The sequence below is a fragment of the Culex quinquefasciatus genome, chromosome 3, assembly GCF_015732765.1.
Source record: "Culex quinquefasciatus strain JHB chromosome 3, VPISU_Cqui_1.0_pri_paternal, whole genome shotgun sequence".
NCBI lineage: Eukaryota > Metazoa > Arthropoda > Insecta > Diptera > Culicidae > Culex > Culex quinquefasciatus.
The window spans coordinates 21,274,266-21,289,884 of record NC_051863.1 but is presented as its reverse complement, the minus strand read 5'-3'; the positions used below and the strand labels follow the sequence as shown (position 1 = coordinate 21,289,884).

Here is a 15,619-nt window from a genome sequence, read left to right as displayed (position 1 = left end):
TTTTGAAAATTTTCGATGCAAAATCTTTTTTTTCGATACAATTTTTGTTTTTGTCAGATCTTAGATTTTTTGAAAACTAATGATTGCAAAACAACTGAACTAGTGTAAAATGCATTTTAAAACACTTTTTTCATTTAAATGTGAAGATTATGGCTTGTTATTTAATTTTTTTTTGCCCCCCTCTTGACCTCGGCCAGGGCCGAGGGACAAAAACTTTTTTAAATATTTGCATCGGCCTAACGCAGAATCTTAATATTTTGTGCATTGCTCGAAATGAAATAAACCAGAGGGAAAGTCCAACAACACAGTTCAACAAAAAATCAAATGTTTCTTGTCTTTGAGACGAGAATATGTGTTCCTAGTAGATTTTTGCCTGCTGAATCCGAATCCGGGTCCAGAATTGCTCCAAATGGTCTCAATTTTGAGATACACCCGTTTGAAATGTAAGTTCAGGCCAAAATTAGCTACTTTGTCGACTATTTTACAAAAGAACTATTGAAAAAAACAAATAAACCAATACATGTATCTTAAAGTTCACGTTCTCCCCTTTCTGTAACACCCTTGGTTTTTAAAATTTGATTGTTTCTTCGCATATTTATGAAAAAAAAAAAATAAAAATAAAAATCGCATATTTATAGCCATTTTAAAATTAGAATTTGACTTGCATGCAAGTTGGAAAACTTGAATGATAACCAACTGAAATATAATTTAAAAATGGCTATAAATATGCGTAGAAACAATCAAATTTTAAAAACCAGGGATGTTTCAGAAAGGGGAAAACGTGAACTTTAAGATACAGGTAGTGGTTTATTTGTTTATTCAATAGTTCTTTTGTAAAATAGTCGACAAAGTAGCTAATTTTGGCCTAAACTAACATTTCAAACGGGTGTATCTCAAAATTGGGACCATTTGGAGCAATTCGGGACCCGGATTCGGATTCAGCAGGCAAAATTCTACTAGGAACACATATACTCGTCTCAGAGACAAAATCTTGTTGGACTGTGGAATTATTATTAAAATGCCTTGCAAAAAAAAAAATTTTTTTTTTCAATTTCTATTTAAAATTGAAAATTAAAAATTAAAAAAAAAAACAAAAATATGTAAATTTTAAAAGTACAGTCGACTCACTCGTTGTCAATATCCAAGGGACCGTCGAGGAAGAGAAGCATCAGTTTACAGAACGATGCAAAATATAGACTCGATTGAAAATATGGTTTGCAAAGAAAAATGTCTATGCAAGCCATGTGAATGTGAAAATATTGACAACCGGAAGAGATTTTTAGATCAAATAGAATCTAAGGGACCGTCGAAGAAGAGATCCTTCAAGCAAGAGAAAATATCGAGGAATGAAGAGAATCGTAGTATGCAGTTTGAAGGGACTAAAAATGAATTTGGCTGTTGGAGAAATATTGAAATCGGGAACGCCGAAGCCAGAGATTCGACTTACAAACAATCTTACAAAAAAAATAACTTCCAAAATTTAAAAACTCAAAGAATCCAGAATTTAAAAATTCAATTCAAGACTAAAAAATTCTAAAATTCAAAAATTAAAAATTAAAATAATCTGAAATTAAAAATTTGTTATGTTTCAACATCAAACATTGAAATATTTAATAATGTTAGAATTGAAATACAAAACAATTAATCAAAAATTTAAATATTCTAAAATACAAAATTCAAAGATCAGGGAATATGTTTTTGACCTAATATAGAACTCCATAAATGTCTGATTTTAGAATTTGACAATTTAAAATTTCAAAAGTAAATAACATAATAATTTAAGAATTTGGGAATTCAAGGATTTATGAATTTTAAAACTGAATTCTAAAAGTTCTGAATTTAAAAATCGGAAAACCTTTAATTTTTGAAATTTTTGTTTTTTTTTCTCTTTTTTTTTGGGCCGCGTTTCTTCCGATCTCTGTTCCGTACTTAAGAGCGAGTCCTCGAGCAAAGCATACCCATCTCGCATCGACCTCACCTATCTGCCTGAAATTTTCAGGGGTTGTTTGTACATATGAAACTAGCATAAAAAAAAATAGGTACTCGGAAACTTTTTTGCCGATATTTTAATTATCATTTTGTTTCTCAAAAACTAAATTTCCCAAAATACGTATTTTTTGATTTTCGAGATTTTTGATATGGACAAAAACCCGCAACTTTTGAGCTATAGAGAAATATGGTCAAAAAATCTGCCGCCGAGTTACAAATTTTTGAAAAAACTTTACAGATTTGTTGATAAAGGGCTCCGTTTTCAAGATACACGTGGTGATTATTGCATTCGATCGTAATTTGTCGACTCACGATCGAGATTTCTCGATAGTAAGATTACGACTAACCATCGACAAATCTCAATCTACCATCGACAAATTTCGATTTACCATCTAGAAATTACGATCGAAATTTTACTGTTGAGAAATTTCGATCGTAATTTGTAAAACATTTTTTTATTATTTTTTTTTTATTTCACCGGAAGTTTAAAAAAAATCTAAGCTCAATTGCTCATTTTATTTGAAAAAAATAAATAAATAAATAACAATGTTAAAAAAATCAAAATTGAAATTCAAAAGAAATTGTCTTTTGAATTTCAAACAATTTAAAAAACATGAAAAGTTCCAATATTTTCTGACTAGAAAGCCTTATTGGACTCTTGATTGGACTTTTTCAAAAAAAAAATCATTTTTTTTAAATTTCAGATTGACAAATTGAAACAATTTGACGCCTAAGATCGATATTTTCTGCTGTTTCCTGCTATGATTCTTGTTTATCTTATGTTTGTAAAGCTGTTTTTTACCCCTTTCTGAAGAGCTGTGTAAGGCGTATTTAAAAAGTTTTTCTGACGGTTTTTTAACAACCCTGCAATTACCAGTCAAGTTGTCGCCTCAAGAATCGTGGCACCCCTCGTCAGAAAATAAAATCAAACTAAAAACACGCATGTTTTGACAGTTCCTCGCGAGTCGACGTCGTCGTCGTTCGCAAACAGAACAGAAACTCATGTAACCTTCGTACGCAATCAACACTCCTGCTGGGCCTGCAGGAGCGGATTTTAGGTTTTAAAAGCCAAACAGGAACCGTTGCCAAATTGTTGCCATGTACCGCGTGTGTCGATCCGGATGGCCGTGTTCGCAAAATTCCAGTTTCAAGCTGCTGCACGATTTGGTGCGACGAACAACACTACCAACAGCCGTAGTGAAATGCGTTCCGACGGTTCGGAGGTTCAGCGGTACGAGTTGTGATTTTTTTGGTTTCAAGATTTTTAAAAGGGGTTTCGTTGCAGACAACGCGCACACGTTCGAGGCGATGCTGGCAGGGCGACGAGCGGAGGCGCGGCGCAGCATTCTGGTGCAGGTCAGCTCGGAACGGTCCTTCCCGGAGCTGGCGACCTACTGTGGCCAGTTTGGCACGATAGCCAGCGCGCACCACTACTGCGTCGGGGGAGGCCAGCAGGGTGACGAGGACTGCCACTACATCGTGGTGGAGTTTGACGAGCCGGGTGCGGCGGACGCAGCGATCGGGTCGGCGGTTTTCAACGAGGAAAAGCCGGGCGTGAGGGCGCGGTCGATTTTTCTGTGGTTTCGGGCGGGGCCGAAGGCGAAGCTGACGGAGAAGCAGCCCAAGTTGGGCGCGGTGGAAGGTTCCAAGGGGGTGGACAGTGGCGAGTTGAGGGAGCTGTTGCTTTCGTCGGAGGGCGTTGAAGATCAGCTGAAGGTTTTGCACAGGACGACCTGCTTGAACGATGTGGGGAAGCGGTTGCGGTTTTTGGCGGTTCGTCAGGTGGAGAGTTCGCTGCAAGGGATGTTCCCGCAGGCTGTGGCGTTCCCGTTTGGGTCGTCGGTGAACGGATTTGGGAAGATGGGGTGTGATTTGGATATCATTTTGGATTTGGACTCGGAAGCGAACTTGAAGCAGAGTAAAAGTTCGCGGCTGGTGTTCCACACTAAGGCGGCGAATTCGAATGAACGGACGCAGGTTCAGCGTCAGCTGGAATCTATTGGGGATGTGTTGCAGTTGTTCCTGCCCGGGGTCAACAGCGTTCGACGAATTTTGAAGGCACGAGTTCCCATCATCAAGTACCACCACGAGCATCTGGATCTGGAAATTGATCTTACGATGAACAACATGACCGGAGTTCACATGTCGGAGCTGCTCTACCTGTTTGGGCAAATCGACCCACGTGTTCAGCCGTTGACCTGTTGCGTACGGCGATGGGCTCAAGCCGTTGGGTTGACCAACCACGCGCCAGGTTACTGGATCACCAACTTCTCCCTCACGATGCTGGTGATGTACTTCCTGCAGCAACTTCCCGAACCGATTCTTCCCCCGGTCAACCGACTCTTCGCCAACGCCACCCGATCAGACCTCCGAATATCGGAAGACCAAATCAGCTGCTCGTTCCTGCGTGACCTGTCCAAACTAGACTTCAAAACGACCAACGCGACCCCACTCGACGACCTGCTACTGCAGTTCTTCGAATTTTACTCCCACTTTGACTTCAACCAGCGCGCCATCAGCCTCAACATCGGCGCCTCCATCCTCAAGCCCGACCACAGCCCGCTCTACATCGTGAACCCGCTCGAGACCGTGCTCAACGTGGCCAAAAACGTCAACCTCGAAGAAACGGAACTGTTCCGCATCCAGGTGCGGAACGCGCTCTGGCTGCTGGACACGCACGACCGCGCAACCACGGCCACCGGTGACGAGTGGGGCCTCGTAAGCCTCCTCTGGAACAAATCCACCGTAAAAGAGCGCATCACGCCGCAAATGTTCTTCACGAAGCGACTGCTCAACGTGCGCGATATCTTCGACGAAACGGACGCGAAGGCAAACGCGACGACGACGGCACCACCAGCGACCACGGAGTACAAAAACCGAACCGTGCAGAACCAGGTGGTGGGAATCCAGCGGGCGACCCGCGAGCAGATTGGCAAAATGGCCAAGCACACGCTTAGTGGCGGGGAGAGCGGGACGACGACGACGAATGGCGGTGGGGTAAAGTTGAAGAGGAATGCCAAGCGGAGGTGATAGTGTGTGCTAGTCGTTGTCCAAATTGTTGGCTTGTGTAGAATAATACATTATAAAGAGGTTGAACGAGAATTGTAATTTATTTCACTGATTATTCAGATTCACCGTAGGATTCTTCCTTGACTTCAATCAAGTCGTTAAACAGCAACGGGTCCGGATTTACCCAATCCTTGCCATCTCTCTCACCATCACTATCATCTAGTTCTTCCTCGTTGACCAACGGTTCATCGTCAAAGCCCGCATTATCCTCCTCCTCCTCCTCCTCGTCCTCTTCCTCCTCTGACTCACTGTCCTTAACCTTTGCCACCACAACCTCCTCCGTGCGGGCCTTCTTCTCTGGCGGTGGTGCTGCCACCGCCTGTCCACCTTGCACGGTCTGCTTGAATCCGTGGCACTTTTCCTCCAGCAGTCCAACCCGATGATCCAGCATCTCAACCAAGTCCCGAATCTGCGTCACGGTCTGTCGCAAAATCCTAACCTCGTCCTCAAACCCGAACCCATCGCTAGTGTGCTCCCGCCGTGCCGGACCGGAAATCAATCTGCGCGCCCGCTTTGAACGTTCCGGCGTTTTCTCCCGCCCATTCGCTTGCTCAACATTGACAAAGTTCTTCATCAAATCCCCCGGCGGCATGCTCAACGATAAATTCGAGTGGTGCTTAACTGGTGCCTTAATAATCCATTTGGCCCACTGTTCAAAAGCGTCCTCACCCTTCGGAATCAGCTTATCCTTGTGCACCCTCATCAAGCGCTTAATCATCGTATCGAGCTTCAGCTCCTCCCCAACCAGCGCCGGAATCCTCGGCACCGCCCCCGGCCTTATCACCCTGTCCACGGCCAGCTCCCAAGCGGCCCTCGAGTGAATCGCCGAACCGTGCAAATAAACAATCAACATCAGATTACTCTGCACCGTCCACTTCCGCCACCGCAAGTCCTCAATCTGATCCAACTTCACGTTCCTCTTGCTGGTGTTGTCCCGAATCAGCACATAGCTCGACAAATCCATCCGGTCGGGAACTTCCTTCTCCGACCAGCACGGCTCGTTCTGGGCGGGAAAGTCGATGGCCCGCCGCACGTACGGCTGCACCAGCTGCCACAGATTCTCGAGCAGCTCGGTCCGTGTGTTGGCCCGAACCTGCCACGTGCGGTACGCCTTGGCAATGCGTTGGCCCTGGAACTGCAACTTTACCACGCGGAAGCGCACCCGAAACAGCCCGTCGTCCGGGCCGATCTCGTGATCCTGCAGCGGCGCTCCAAAGTTGTCGATGAAGGTCACCACTTCTTCGGGTTTGGGTGCGGCCACCACCAGCGGGTCCGGATTGCGATCCGCTTTGGGTGGGTCGTCGTTAAGAGAACTGTTTGTGTCCAGCTCGCTCATTTTGCTGAAAGGAAAATTAATTTAAAATTGATCCTAAATGAAACATCTACCGAAATACCTTGTCTTGTTGTCTGTGGCGATCTTATTGCAAATTACTGTTCCAATTTCCAAACGTTTTTTGTTATCAACACCTTCGTATTTTCACATTTTCATTGTTTCAATCATTTTGGGCTAATCACTAGTTTTCATTTGAAATTTCCCTGGATTTTCCAGTGAAAGTCTTGCTCCAAAAATTGTGTTCACTTCGTTTTGTTTGGGCAGATTCGCACTTTCACCCGATAAAAAAAAAAAAAAAAAAAAAACAAACGGGTTGATGATGGAGGGGTGTGCCGACTGACGGCAATCGTATTGTAATCGTTCCATTTGAAGTGGGGTAAACACGCACATCCTGAGTTGCAGTTTTTTTTATCAAAACTCAACTTAACCTATAGTATAATCAAAAATTAGTTACTTACTTTACTTTACTTTATCAGCAACAGGTCTATCGACCCAACGCTGAACTAATCGAAGATTTCCAGGATGCTCGATCTTGGGCCGCTCGTCTCCAGTCGCCCACAATGTTGGCCGCTCTTGCATCTTCGTCGACTGCACACAGCCAACGCGTACGAGGCCTTCCACGAAGCCGACGACCCCGTCCAGGTTCGCTACTGAATATTGTTTTAGCCGCCCGCTCGTCCAACATTCTGGCTACATGTCCAGCCCACTTCAGCCTGTCGTGCTTGATGACTTTTACGATATCAGCATGTTTGTAGTCTTGGTACAGCTCGAAGTTCATGCGCCTGCGCCACCGGTCTCCTACTTGCTTGCCGCCGAAGATAGAACGCAGGATTCTCCGCTCGAAGACCCCAAGTGCTCTCTGGTCAGCCTCCTTTAGCGTCCACGACTCGTGACCGTAAAGAGCTACAGGGAGTATCAAGGTCCTGTACAGCGTGATTTTCGTAGGCGTCCTTAGGCTGCGGACCTTAGCTGGCTACGAAGACCGTAGAAGGCCCTGTTTGCAGCACTAATCCGCCGTTTCACTTCGCAGCTCACATCGTTGTCGCACGTCACGAGTGTACCAAGATATACAAATTCATCCACCACCTCATATCTTTCTCCATCTATTTCCACCTCCGAAACACCATCACCTGCACTGCCACGCGCTCTGCCAGCAACCAGATACTTGGTCTTGGCAGTGTTAATGGTCAGTCCGATCTTCGCAGCTTCCCGCTTGAAAGGGACGAACGCCTCCTCCACTGAACGACGGTCGATACCAATGATGTCGATGTCGTCAGCGTATCCAAGCAGCATGTTCGATTTAGTGATGAGTGTTCCGTTTCTTTGCACGCCTGCCCTTCGCGCAGCACCCTCCAACGCTATGATGAACAGTAAGTTCGAGAGAGCATCGCCCTGCTTCAATCCATCCAACGTAACGAAAGCTTCAGATGTCTCGTTGGCTATTCGCACGCTTGATTTTGCTCCGTCGAGCGTTGCACGAATCAGTCTTATAAGCTTCGCCGGAAAGCCGTGTTCTACCATAATCTTCCAAAGTTCGTTTCTTTTGACCGAATCGTACGCCGCTTTGAAGTCGATGAACAAATGGTGTGTTTGCAGGTTGTACTCCCGGAACTTGTCGAGGATTTGTCGCAGAGTGAACATCTGATCCGTCGTTGACCGACCCGCTCGAAAACCGCACTGGTATTCGCCGACAAAGGTCTCGGTCATCGGTCTCAGCTTGCTCCACAGGATGCGGGAGAGTACTTTGTACGCTGCGTTGAGGATTGTGATGCCTCGATAGTTGGCACAATCGAGTCTTTGCCCTTTCTTGTAGATTGGGGTGACGAGCCCGTCTAACCAGTCGGTCGGAAGCTGTTCTTCGCACCACCAGAATCTCGGTCATCCGCGTACCCCCGTGCTTGAAAAGTTCGGCCGGAAGTCCGTCCTTTCCCGCGGATTTCCCGTTCTTGAGCTCTTTAACAGCCTTAGCTACTTCCTCCAACGTAGGCGGGTCCACAGCTTTTCCATCTTCCTCAACGTGTATCCTGTCCTCGACGATTCCCTCTCGTGCCTCACCGTTCAACAGCTGCTGGAAGTGCTCCTTCCACCTAGCCGCCACCGCAGTCTTGTCTGTCAACAGGTTGCCTTCCGTGTCGTTGCACATCACAGGGAAGGCGTGGTTTTCCTTCTTACACCGTTGACAGTTGCGTAAAACCTCCGCTTATCGTTCGCGTTGTACTGTGCTTCCGCTTCGGCAAGTACCGTTTCGTCGTACTCCCGTTCTTTTCGGCGGTGGATTCGTTTCTCTGCTCTTCGCAACTCACTGTATCGCTCACAGTTTCGGCGCGTACCCTTAACGAGCATACGCTTCCTGGCCTCGTTCTTCTCGTCCGTCACTCGCTGGCACTCCGCATCGAACCACCCTTTGGGTTTGCGTCCTCTGGTCGTGCCGATCACTTCGGTAGCCGTTGTGTTGACGATGCTCTGGAGGGCTCCCATTGCTCGTCCAGGTTACCCGTAGGCGCGTCCTCGTTGATCCGCTCGTCAAGCTTCCGACTGTACTCTGCAGCAACGTCGCTGCTCGCGAGGCGCTGGACGTTCAACCGCGCTACCCTCGCAGTCCGCGGGGTCAGCACGTTCGACAGCCTAGCTCGGATTTTACACGTTACCAGGAAGTGATCAGAGTCGATGTTCGGTCCTCTGTACGATCGGACGTCCATCACGTCCGAGAAGTGTCGACCATCCACCAAAACGTGATCGATTTGTGTGCACGATTCGCCATTCGGGTGTCGCCAGGTGTGCTTCCGAATGTTCATGCGCGCAAAGAACGTGCTACAGATAGCCATTCCTCTGGCTGCGGCGAAATTGACCAAACGTAGGCCGTTGTCATTCGTGCGAGGATGAAGGCTCTCTTTGCCGATGACAGGATGGAAGAAGGCTTCCCTTCCGACCTGCGTATTTGCGTCTCCGATGACTATCTTCACGTCGTGTCTTGGGCACTCTCCATAGGTCTTGTCCAGACGCTCGTAGAAAGCGTCTTTCTCGTCATCGGGCTTGTCGTTCGTCGGAGCGTAGATGTTGATCAGGCTGTAGTTGAAGAATTTGCCCTTTATTCTCAACACGCAGATCCGGTCATTCACCACCTTCCACTTGATGACTCGGTTCTTCTGATCCCCAATCACTACGAAACCGACTCCGTGCATCGCCTTTTCGCCGCCACTGTAGTAGATGTGGTACTTGAAAGAGGTGTTGGCGATGGGGTCCACCGCCGTGAATTCTCGCTCTCCATGACCGGGCCATCGAACTTCCTGGATGGCGGCCACATGCACGTTCAGCTTGTGCAGCTCCCGGGCAAGAAGGCCAGCACGTGCAGGATCTTGGAGAGTTCGAACGTTCCAAGTACCGAGTTTCCAATCGTTGTCCTTTTTACATCGCCTGGTCTGATGCCGATTAATCCGTCCTGAATTTCTTCTTTCGTTTTTCTGAGTTGGTGATTTACTTCGGTATGCCGCCTAACCAGGGCTGCGAATACCTAGTCTCGGGGTGGGGCTGCCACCTTGCAGCTTCCGGGACCCAGCTGCGGTTTTCTCTCGACACCGTAACGGGGGCTTTTGTCTCGAAGCCTAACGGTACACTCAAACCCCGATGGTTTGACACCAACTGTTGTCAAACGAACGGGGTCACGTTTTAGTTTGACACCCCTTTTACACGGAGTTCACACACACTACTAAACGTGTGTTTTGATAGTGTGCGTGAGCGCCGTGTAAAAAGTGACAGTTCGTCACTTTTTAGTTTGACTTTGACCAACCAACGGGGTACAAACTAAAAAAGTGTCAAACGAAAAAGTGACCAACCACCGGGGGTTGAGTGTACAGCTACACCCTCCGAAGATGGTGGAGCCCCCCTTACCCTGTCAGCATACTACCAAAGTTTCCACCGGGGGTTGGTTACCCGATCTCTGCAATGGTTACTAGTATCCCGGCCAGCACCGCGGGGAGGCCAGGGTATCGGAGTTACAGGACAAGAGGCTAAAGGACCACTTGGTGGGTCTATTTTATACCTACGGTACATAATGTAACTATGGTACGCGTTGTCCAGTCGTTCGCTGACCAAAAATTAGTAAGTAGGGGAAATACACCCTTTCTCCACCTTTTTTTTTTATTATCGGCCTATCAGCACTTTGATCATGAATTCTAAAGTAAATTTTCAAAACAACTTTTCCTATGCCGATAGGACCTTTTGAATATTTAATCTAGAATTAAAGCTCTCATTAGGTTTTACGCTGACTCGATTTGGAGGTTAGAAGGAGTACACTGTTTACAAGGACTTATTGCCAGAGACGCATCGAGCTCTATAGGCTCAATAAAAACTCCACACCTGCTCTGTATGGTAGAACAGAGCCAGCTCTGTATGGGGAAAATTAATATTGAATTGCTTATATTTTAAAAACGATAAGTTTTAGAAAGTTGACATGATCTAGAAAGATGCTGGTACCAATAGGTTCTATATTATTGTCTCAGACGTCATTACAATTTGATTGATTTTAGTTGTGCAAAACCAGAAAAAAAACTAATTATTTTCTAAGATAAAAGGTATAGAATATTTTTGTTTTCGACAAAGTTGCTCAACTACCAAAAATGAACAACTCTCTCGAAGAAACCAAAGCTCTATCTTCAATAGATACCGAAATAAAAAATAAAAAACTATTTTTAATATACATATTGCTTGCGACAAACACAAAGCGACCGCGTCGTAGGCACAGGTAATATCTGGAGTTATTTTTTATATAGACATCACACCGTCTTTTCAGACTGAATTTACTAACTAAACGGGACAAACACAGAACACCCAGAGGAGATGGGCGGGAATCGAACCCGGGCCCCTTAGCACACATGAGGGATCGGCAGCCGAAGCCGCTAACCACCGCGCCACGGGGTCCTGGGTGAAAAGGTTCAATAAAGCAAATTTCCAGTTTTTGCTTATTGGGTTTTTGAAACCGCCGTGAGCCAGGGGTATTTAAAACACCCAAAAAGCAAAAACTGAAAATTTGGTTTATTGGACCTTTAAAAAAATACTCCAGATATGAAACATGTTTGGTAGAGATCGTCTCAAGTGAAAACTAGTATAGCAGAGTGTTCATAGAGAGTTTTGATGTTAAATTTTCTCGTCTGGATGGTTGAAAGCAATTTCAGATAAAATTGTACAAATTTATAAAAGAATATTCTTTTTATTGTACTAGTAAGTAGTTAATATTAGAAACAATATAATTACTTTACAGCTATTTTTTTATTAGAAATTTTCAAGATCTAAATCGAGATCTAAATGCTCTCAATGATGTTTTTTAAATTTTGTTTTGTTGAAATTAGCTAGCCAAAACCAATTTTTCATCATTTTTTCAGGCAAGGAAATCAGTGAAGGATTTTTAGCTCTAAATGCTCTCTATGGAAATTTGTCATTTATTACCTGTATTCTAAATATTTTTTTATTTTTCAAGCAAACGAAATCAGTGAAGAGTTTTTAGCTCTAAATGCTCTCTATGAAAATTTGCCATTTATTAGCTGTATTCTAAATATTTGTTTAATTTTTCAAGCAATGGAAATCAACGAAGAGTTTTTAGTTCTAAATGCTCTCTATGAAAATTTGCCATTTATTACCTGCATTTTAAATATATTTTTTTATATTTTTCAAGCAAAGGAAAAAAGTGAAGAGTTTTTAGCTCTACATGCTCTATATTTCCTTTGCTTGAAAAATAAATAAAAAAATATAATGCAGGTAATAAATGGCAAATTTCCATAAAGAGCATTTAGACATAGACTAATTAGTCTATGTGTAAATCATGATCAAAATGCTGATAGGCCGACAATAGAAATGGGCTGAAAAAGGGTGTAGTTTCCCTACTGCCAAATTTCTTGACAGCTTGAACAATATTGATATCGAGAAGATGCCAACCAGAGAGTTGACTGTATTATTATTTTGTTAAATTTCTTAACATCATTTTGATTTAAAAAAATAATGTTGACTTTTTTGATGTTTTGAATTTATTTTTTTATTTTTTTACGATTTCTTTTATTGAAGTTTTAGTAAAAAATAATAATTCCAGATAGGCGTGCAAACATTTTTTTCATTCCGCGGTAATCCCACAATCGCCCGACCCCCCGTAACAACAACAACAGCACGAAAGTGACGTTTCTCTCGCGTTTCAAAAAAGCATGCTGTTTTGTTGTGGTTCCATGCAGGTTGGATTCCGGATTCGTGTGCACTTTTGAAACCGCCTCTTCCCCAACGCATCACCACGATGGCCAAACCGAAAAAGGACAAGCCGCAGCCGTCCAGCAAAAAGGATAAGGATGGGGAGGGCGGCGCGCCGTCGCAGATCTGGACCGACCAGCGGTTCGCCCACCTGGTCAACGATCCGCGCTTCAAGGGCATCCCGCGCGCCGAGAAGAAGGTCAAGATCGACAAGCGGTTCCAGTCGATGTTCAGCGATGGGCGGTTCAACGTGAAGCACGTCGTGGACAAGTACGGCCGGAAGGTGCAGCAAAAGTCGGAGAGCGAGGAGCTGCGGAAGTACTATGAGCTGGGGTCGGGTTCTGAGGGGGAGGAGGAGGATGGGGAGAAGGCTGAGAGTGAAGGTAGTGGGAGTGAGGTGGACTCGCTGGAGTTGAACGAGGAGGAGAAGGCGATGACCGTGTCGGATAAGGTGAAGGGAAGGTTGGAGGATTTGGAGGTGGATTATGCCCGTGGGGAGGGTGCCATTGCTTCGGATAGTTCTTCGGACGATGATGATGAGGAGGAGGGGGAGGATGAGGATGAGGTGTTTATCGAGCACGTCTGGGGTGAGCTGGACGCGGAAGCGGAGCACACGGAAGAATCGACCAAAAGGTTGGCGCTGTGCAACATTGATTGGGACCGCGTGCGGGCGGTGGACATCATGGTCATGCTGAACTCGTTCCTCCCACGAGGATCGACCATCATGAGCATTACGGTAAGATAGATTTATGATTTCTTTACTTTACAATTTCAAACTTAAATTAATTCCAGATCTACCCGTCGGAATTCGGCAAGGAACGCATGGCCGAGGAAGAAGCGCGCGGTCCGCAGGAGCTGACCGGTGCCAACTCGGACGCCGACTCCTCGGACGAAGACGACGACGAGGAAGCGATAAAGGAAAAGCAAATCGAACGCCTGCGCGAATACCAACTGAACCGGCTCAAATATTACTACGCCGTAGTCGAGTGCGACACGGTGGCCACGGCGGACAAGCTGTACAAAGAGTGCGACGGCGTCGAGTACGAGAGCACGGCGAACAAGATCGACCTGCGGTTCATCCCGGACGACATGGAGTTTGACGAAGCGGAGGTCAAGGAACGCTGCACGGAACTTCCGGAAGCCGGTCGGTACGAACCTCGGGTCTTCACCACGAGTGCCCTCAACCAGGCCAAGGTTGAGCTGACGTGGGACGAAAACGACGTCGAGCGGAAGGAGTTCAACGAGAAGATCCGCGCCGGCAAGCTCGCCGATCTGACGGACACCGACCTGAAGCGGTACATCAAGTGCAGCAGCAGCGAGGACGAGGACGACGAGGAGGAGGACGGTTCCGGCGGGGAAGACTCGCAGGAAGAGTCCGACGAGGAACCGAAAAGCGGCAAGTTGAGCAAGCAGGACCGGATCGCGCAGTACAAAGCCTTGCTGGGAGAGCTCAAAGAGCAGGAAGAGAAGGAAAAGGAGGACAAGGTTGAGATGGAGTTCACCTGGAAGGTGAACGGCGAAGACGAGGAAAAGCAAGATTCCGACGAAGGTTCGGAACGCGAGAAGAAGCGTCGTGACGATGTGAATCCGTTCGAGAAAATTCTCGAAAAAGCAAAGGAAAAGAAAAAGCGTCGCAAGGAGTTGAAGAAGAAAAAGAAGCGCGGAGAGCTGAACAGCGACGGAGAAGCGCAGGACGAAAGTTCCGACGACGATCTGCCGTACGGCGTGGACCTGAACGACCCCTTCTTCGCGAGTGCCTTCGACGAGAAGGAGTTTGACCTGAGCAAATCCAGCAAAAAGGACAAGAAAAAGAAGAAAACAACCGAAGACGAACAAGACGAAGAGGAAGCTGCCCGCAAACGGGCCGAACTCGAACTCATCCTGGACGACGGCGAAGACGACCGTAGCCACTTCAATCTTAAAAGCATCCAGGACACGGAAATCGATCTAAAGAGCGTGTCCAAATCGAAGCGAAAGCGCATCATCAAAAAGACCCGCAAGCAAATTGAGGAGCAACGCGTCCGGAACGAGGCGCTTGCAGCGGCAGCCGGGGACGATTTCGATATTGATCTGGGTGATGACCGGTTCCGGGCGGTTTACGAGCGGCCCGAGTACAGCATCGATCCGACGAATCCGTCTTTTAAGAAGACCAAGGGCATGGAGCGGTTGATTGAGGAGAAGCTGAAGAAGCGGCCGCTTAGTGAGGGAGATGTTCCGGTGGAACCGAAGAAAGTTAAAAAGGATGTTAGTACCACGCTGTTGGTGAAGAGTATAAAGAGGAAGATCGGGAAGTGATGTGGGAGGAGAAGGTGTTCGTTTAATAAAAGTTAAATCAGTAAATTTGTTATTTTTTTTCTATTTGAGAAATAATGTTAATTTCTTATAACTCCAAACACTTTTGCGTCTTTTTATCAAAGACAAAACTACTTTTTAACTAGTAATGTATCGAGAGCTATTTCCAAATTGCCTGCTCCACAATGGTGGTATGTTATTGTGCCTCCCAGGATTGCGAAACACTTGAAATTATAGAATTTACTTGATAATTCCACAAAAAAATGCTCAAACAGTTCATAAAAGTCATTATTATTTAGGAGAATTTCAAACTTTTCATGTTTTCTTCAAAAACATAGAATATGTAAAACGATAAAATTTGCAGAAGGTCGCAAGCCTTCAAATGGCTTTTGACTTCAATATTTTTCTAGATTTATCTGAAGAAAATACCGGCTGAAGAAGTCCATTATTGATCATGTTCCAAGATAGTAACACATTTGAAAAGGCTGTTTGAATGTTGTTGCTTCGTTTCTATCTTGAAACACAATAAATAATTGGATTTTCAGCTAATATTATCTGCAGATAAATTTTAAGATATTGAAGTAATAAGCCACTTGAAGCCCGCAGATTTACATCAGCCTCTACAACCTAACCCCGCCTTTAGACGGGGTTTCGATCTAAAAAATCGCCAAAAATTGATTTTTGATCTTTAAAAAGCATTGGAAAGGA

General features: G+C 45.5%; 4 protein-coding genes across 4 annotated transcripts; 2 read left to right on the top strand and 2 right to left on the bottom strand.

Moving 5' to 3' along the window:
• Positions 1-2,952: 2,952 nt before the first annotated feature.
• On the top strand, positions 2,953-5,091 carry LOC6033034 (poly(A) RNA polymerase, mitochondrial). The gene is made up of 2 exons (XM_038262977.1): positions 2,953-3,220; positions 3,275-5,091. Exons 1-2 carry the CDS (start codon positions 3,088-3,090, stop codon positions 5,017-5,019), a joined length of 1,878 nt encoding a protein of 625 aa, XP_038118905.1. The 5' UTR covers positions 2,953-3,087; the 3' UTR covers positions 5,020-5,091.
• On the bottom strand, positions 5,077-6,681 carry LOC6033035. Its single transcript, XM_001843489.2, has 2 exons — positions 6,453-6,681; positions 5,077-6,398 (listed from the first exon to the last, which is right to left on the bottom strand). The coding sequence occupies exon 2, from the start codon at positions 6,392-6,394 to the stop codon at positions 5,111-5,113; it is 1,284 nt and encodes a 427-aa protein (XP_001843541.2). The 5' UTR covers positions 6,395-6,398; positions 6,453-6,681; the 3' UTR covers positions 5,077-5,110.
• Positions 6,682-7,342: 661 nt separating this feature from the next.
• On the bottom strand, positions 7,343-8,534 carry LOC119768898. The gene is made up of 2 exons (XM_038260682.1): positions 8,282-8,534; positions 7,343-8,142 (listed from the first exon to the last, which is right to left on the bottom strand). Exons 1-2 carry the CDS (start codon positions 8,532-8,534, stop codon positions 7,343-7,345), a joined length of 1,053 nt encoding a protein of 350 aa, XP_038116610.1.
• A 4,025-nt stretch (positions 8,535-12,559) lies between these two features.
• LOC6033036 (ESF1 homolog) lies at positions 12,560-14,959 on the top strand. The gene is made up of 2 exons (XM_001843490.2): positions 12,560-13,355; positions 13,412-14,959. The coding sequence occupies exons 1-2, from the start codon at positions 12,666-12,668 to the stop codon at positions 14,912-14,914; spliced, it is 2,193 nt and encodes a 730-aa protein (XP_001843542.2). The 5' UTR covers positions 12,560-12,665; the 3' UTR covers positions 14,915-14,959.
• The last annotated feature ends 660 nt before the right edge of the window (positions 14,960-15,619 follow it).

Excerpts from the sequence above, each read along its gene's own strand:
- LOC6033034 (XM_038262977.1), top strand. The coding sequence starts at position 3,088 with ATGTACCGCGTGTGTCGATCCGGATGGCCGTGTTCGCAAAATTCCAGT. Across the intron at positions 3,221-3,274 it reads GACGGTTCGGAGGTTCAGCG|ACAACGCGCACACGTTCGAG; the intron begins GTACGAGTTGTG and ends GTTTCGTTGCAG.
- LOC6033035 (XM_001843489.2), bottom strand. The coding sequence starts at position 6,394 with ATGAGCGAGCTGGACACAAACAGTTCTCTTAACGACGACCCACCCAAA.
- LOC119768898 (XM_038260682.1), bottom strand. The coding sequence starts at position 8,534 with ATGTGCAACGACACGGAAGGCAACCTGTTGACAGACAAGACTGCGGTG. Across the intron at positions 8,143-8,281 it reads CGAACTTTTCAAGCACGGGG|CGTACAAAGTACTCTCCCGC; the intron begins GTACGCGGATGA and ends TCCTCAACGCAG.
- LOC6033036 (XM_001843490.2), top strand. The coding sequence starts at position 12,666 with ATGGCCAAACCGAAAAAGGACAAGCCGCAGCCGTCCAGCAAAAAGGAT. Across the intron at positions 13,356-13,411 it reads CGACCATCATGAGCATTACG|ATCTACCCGTCGGAATTCGG; the intron begins GTAAGATAGATT and ends AATTAATTCCAG.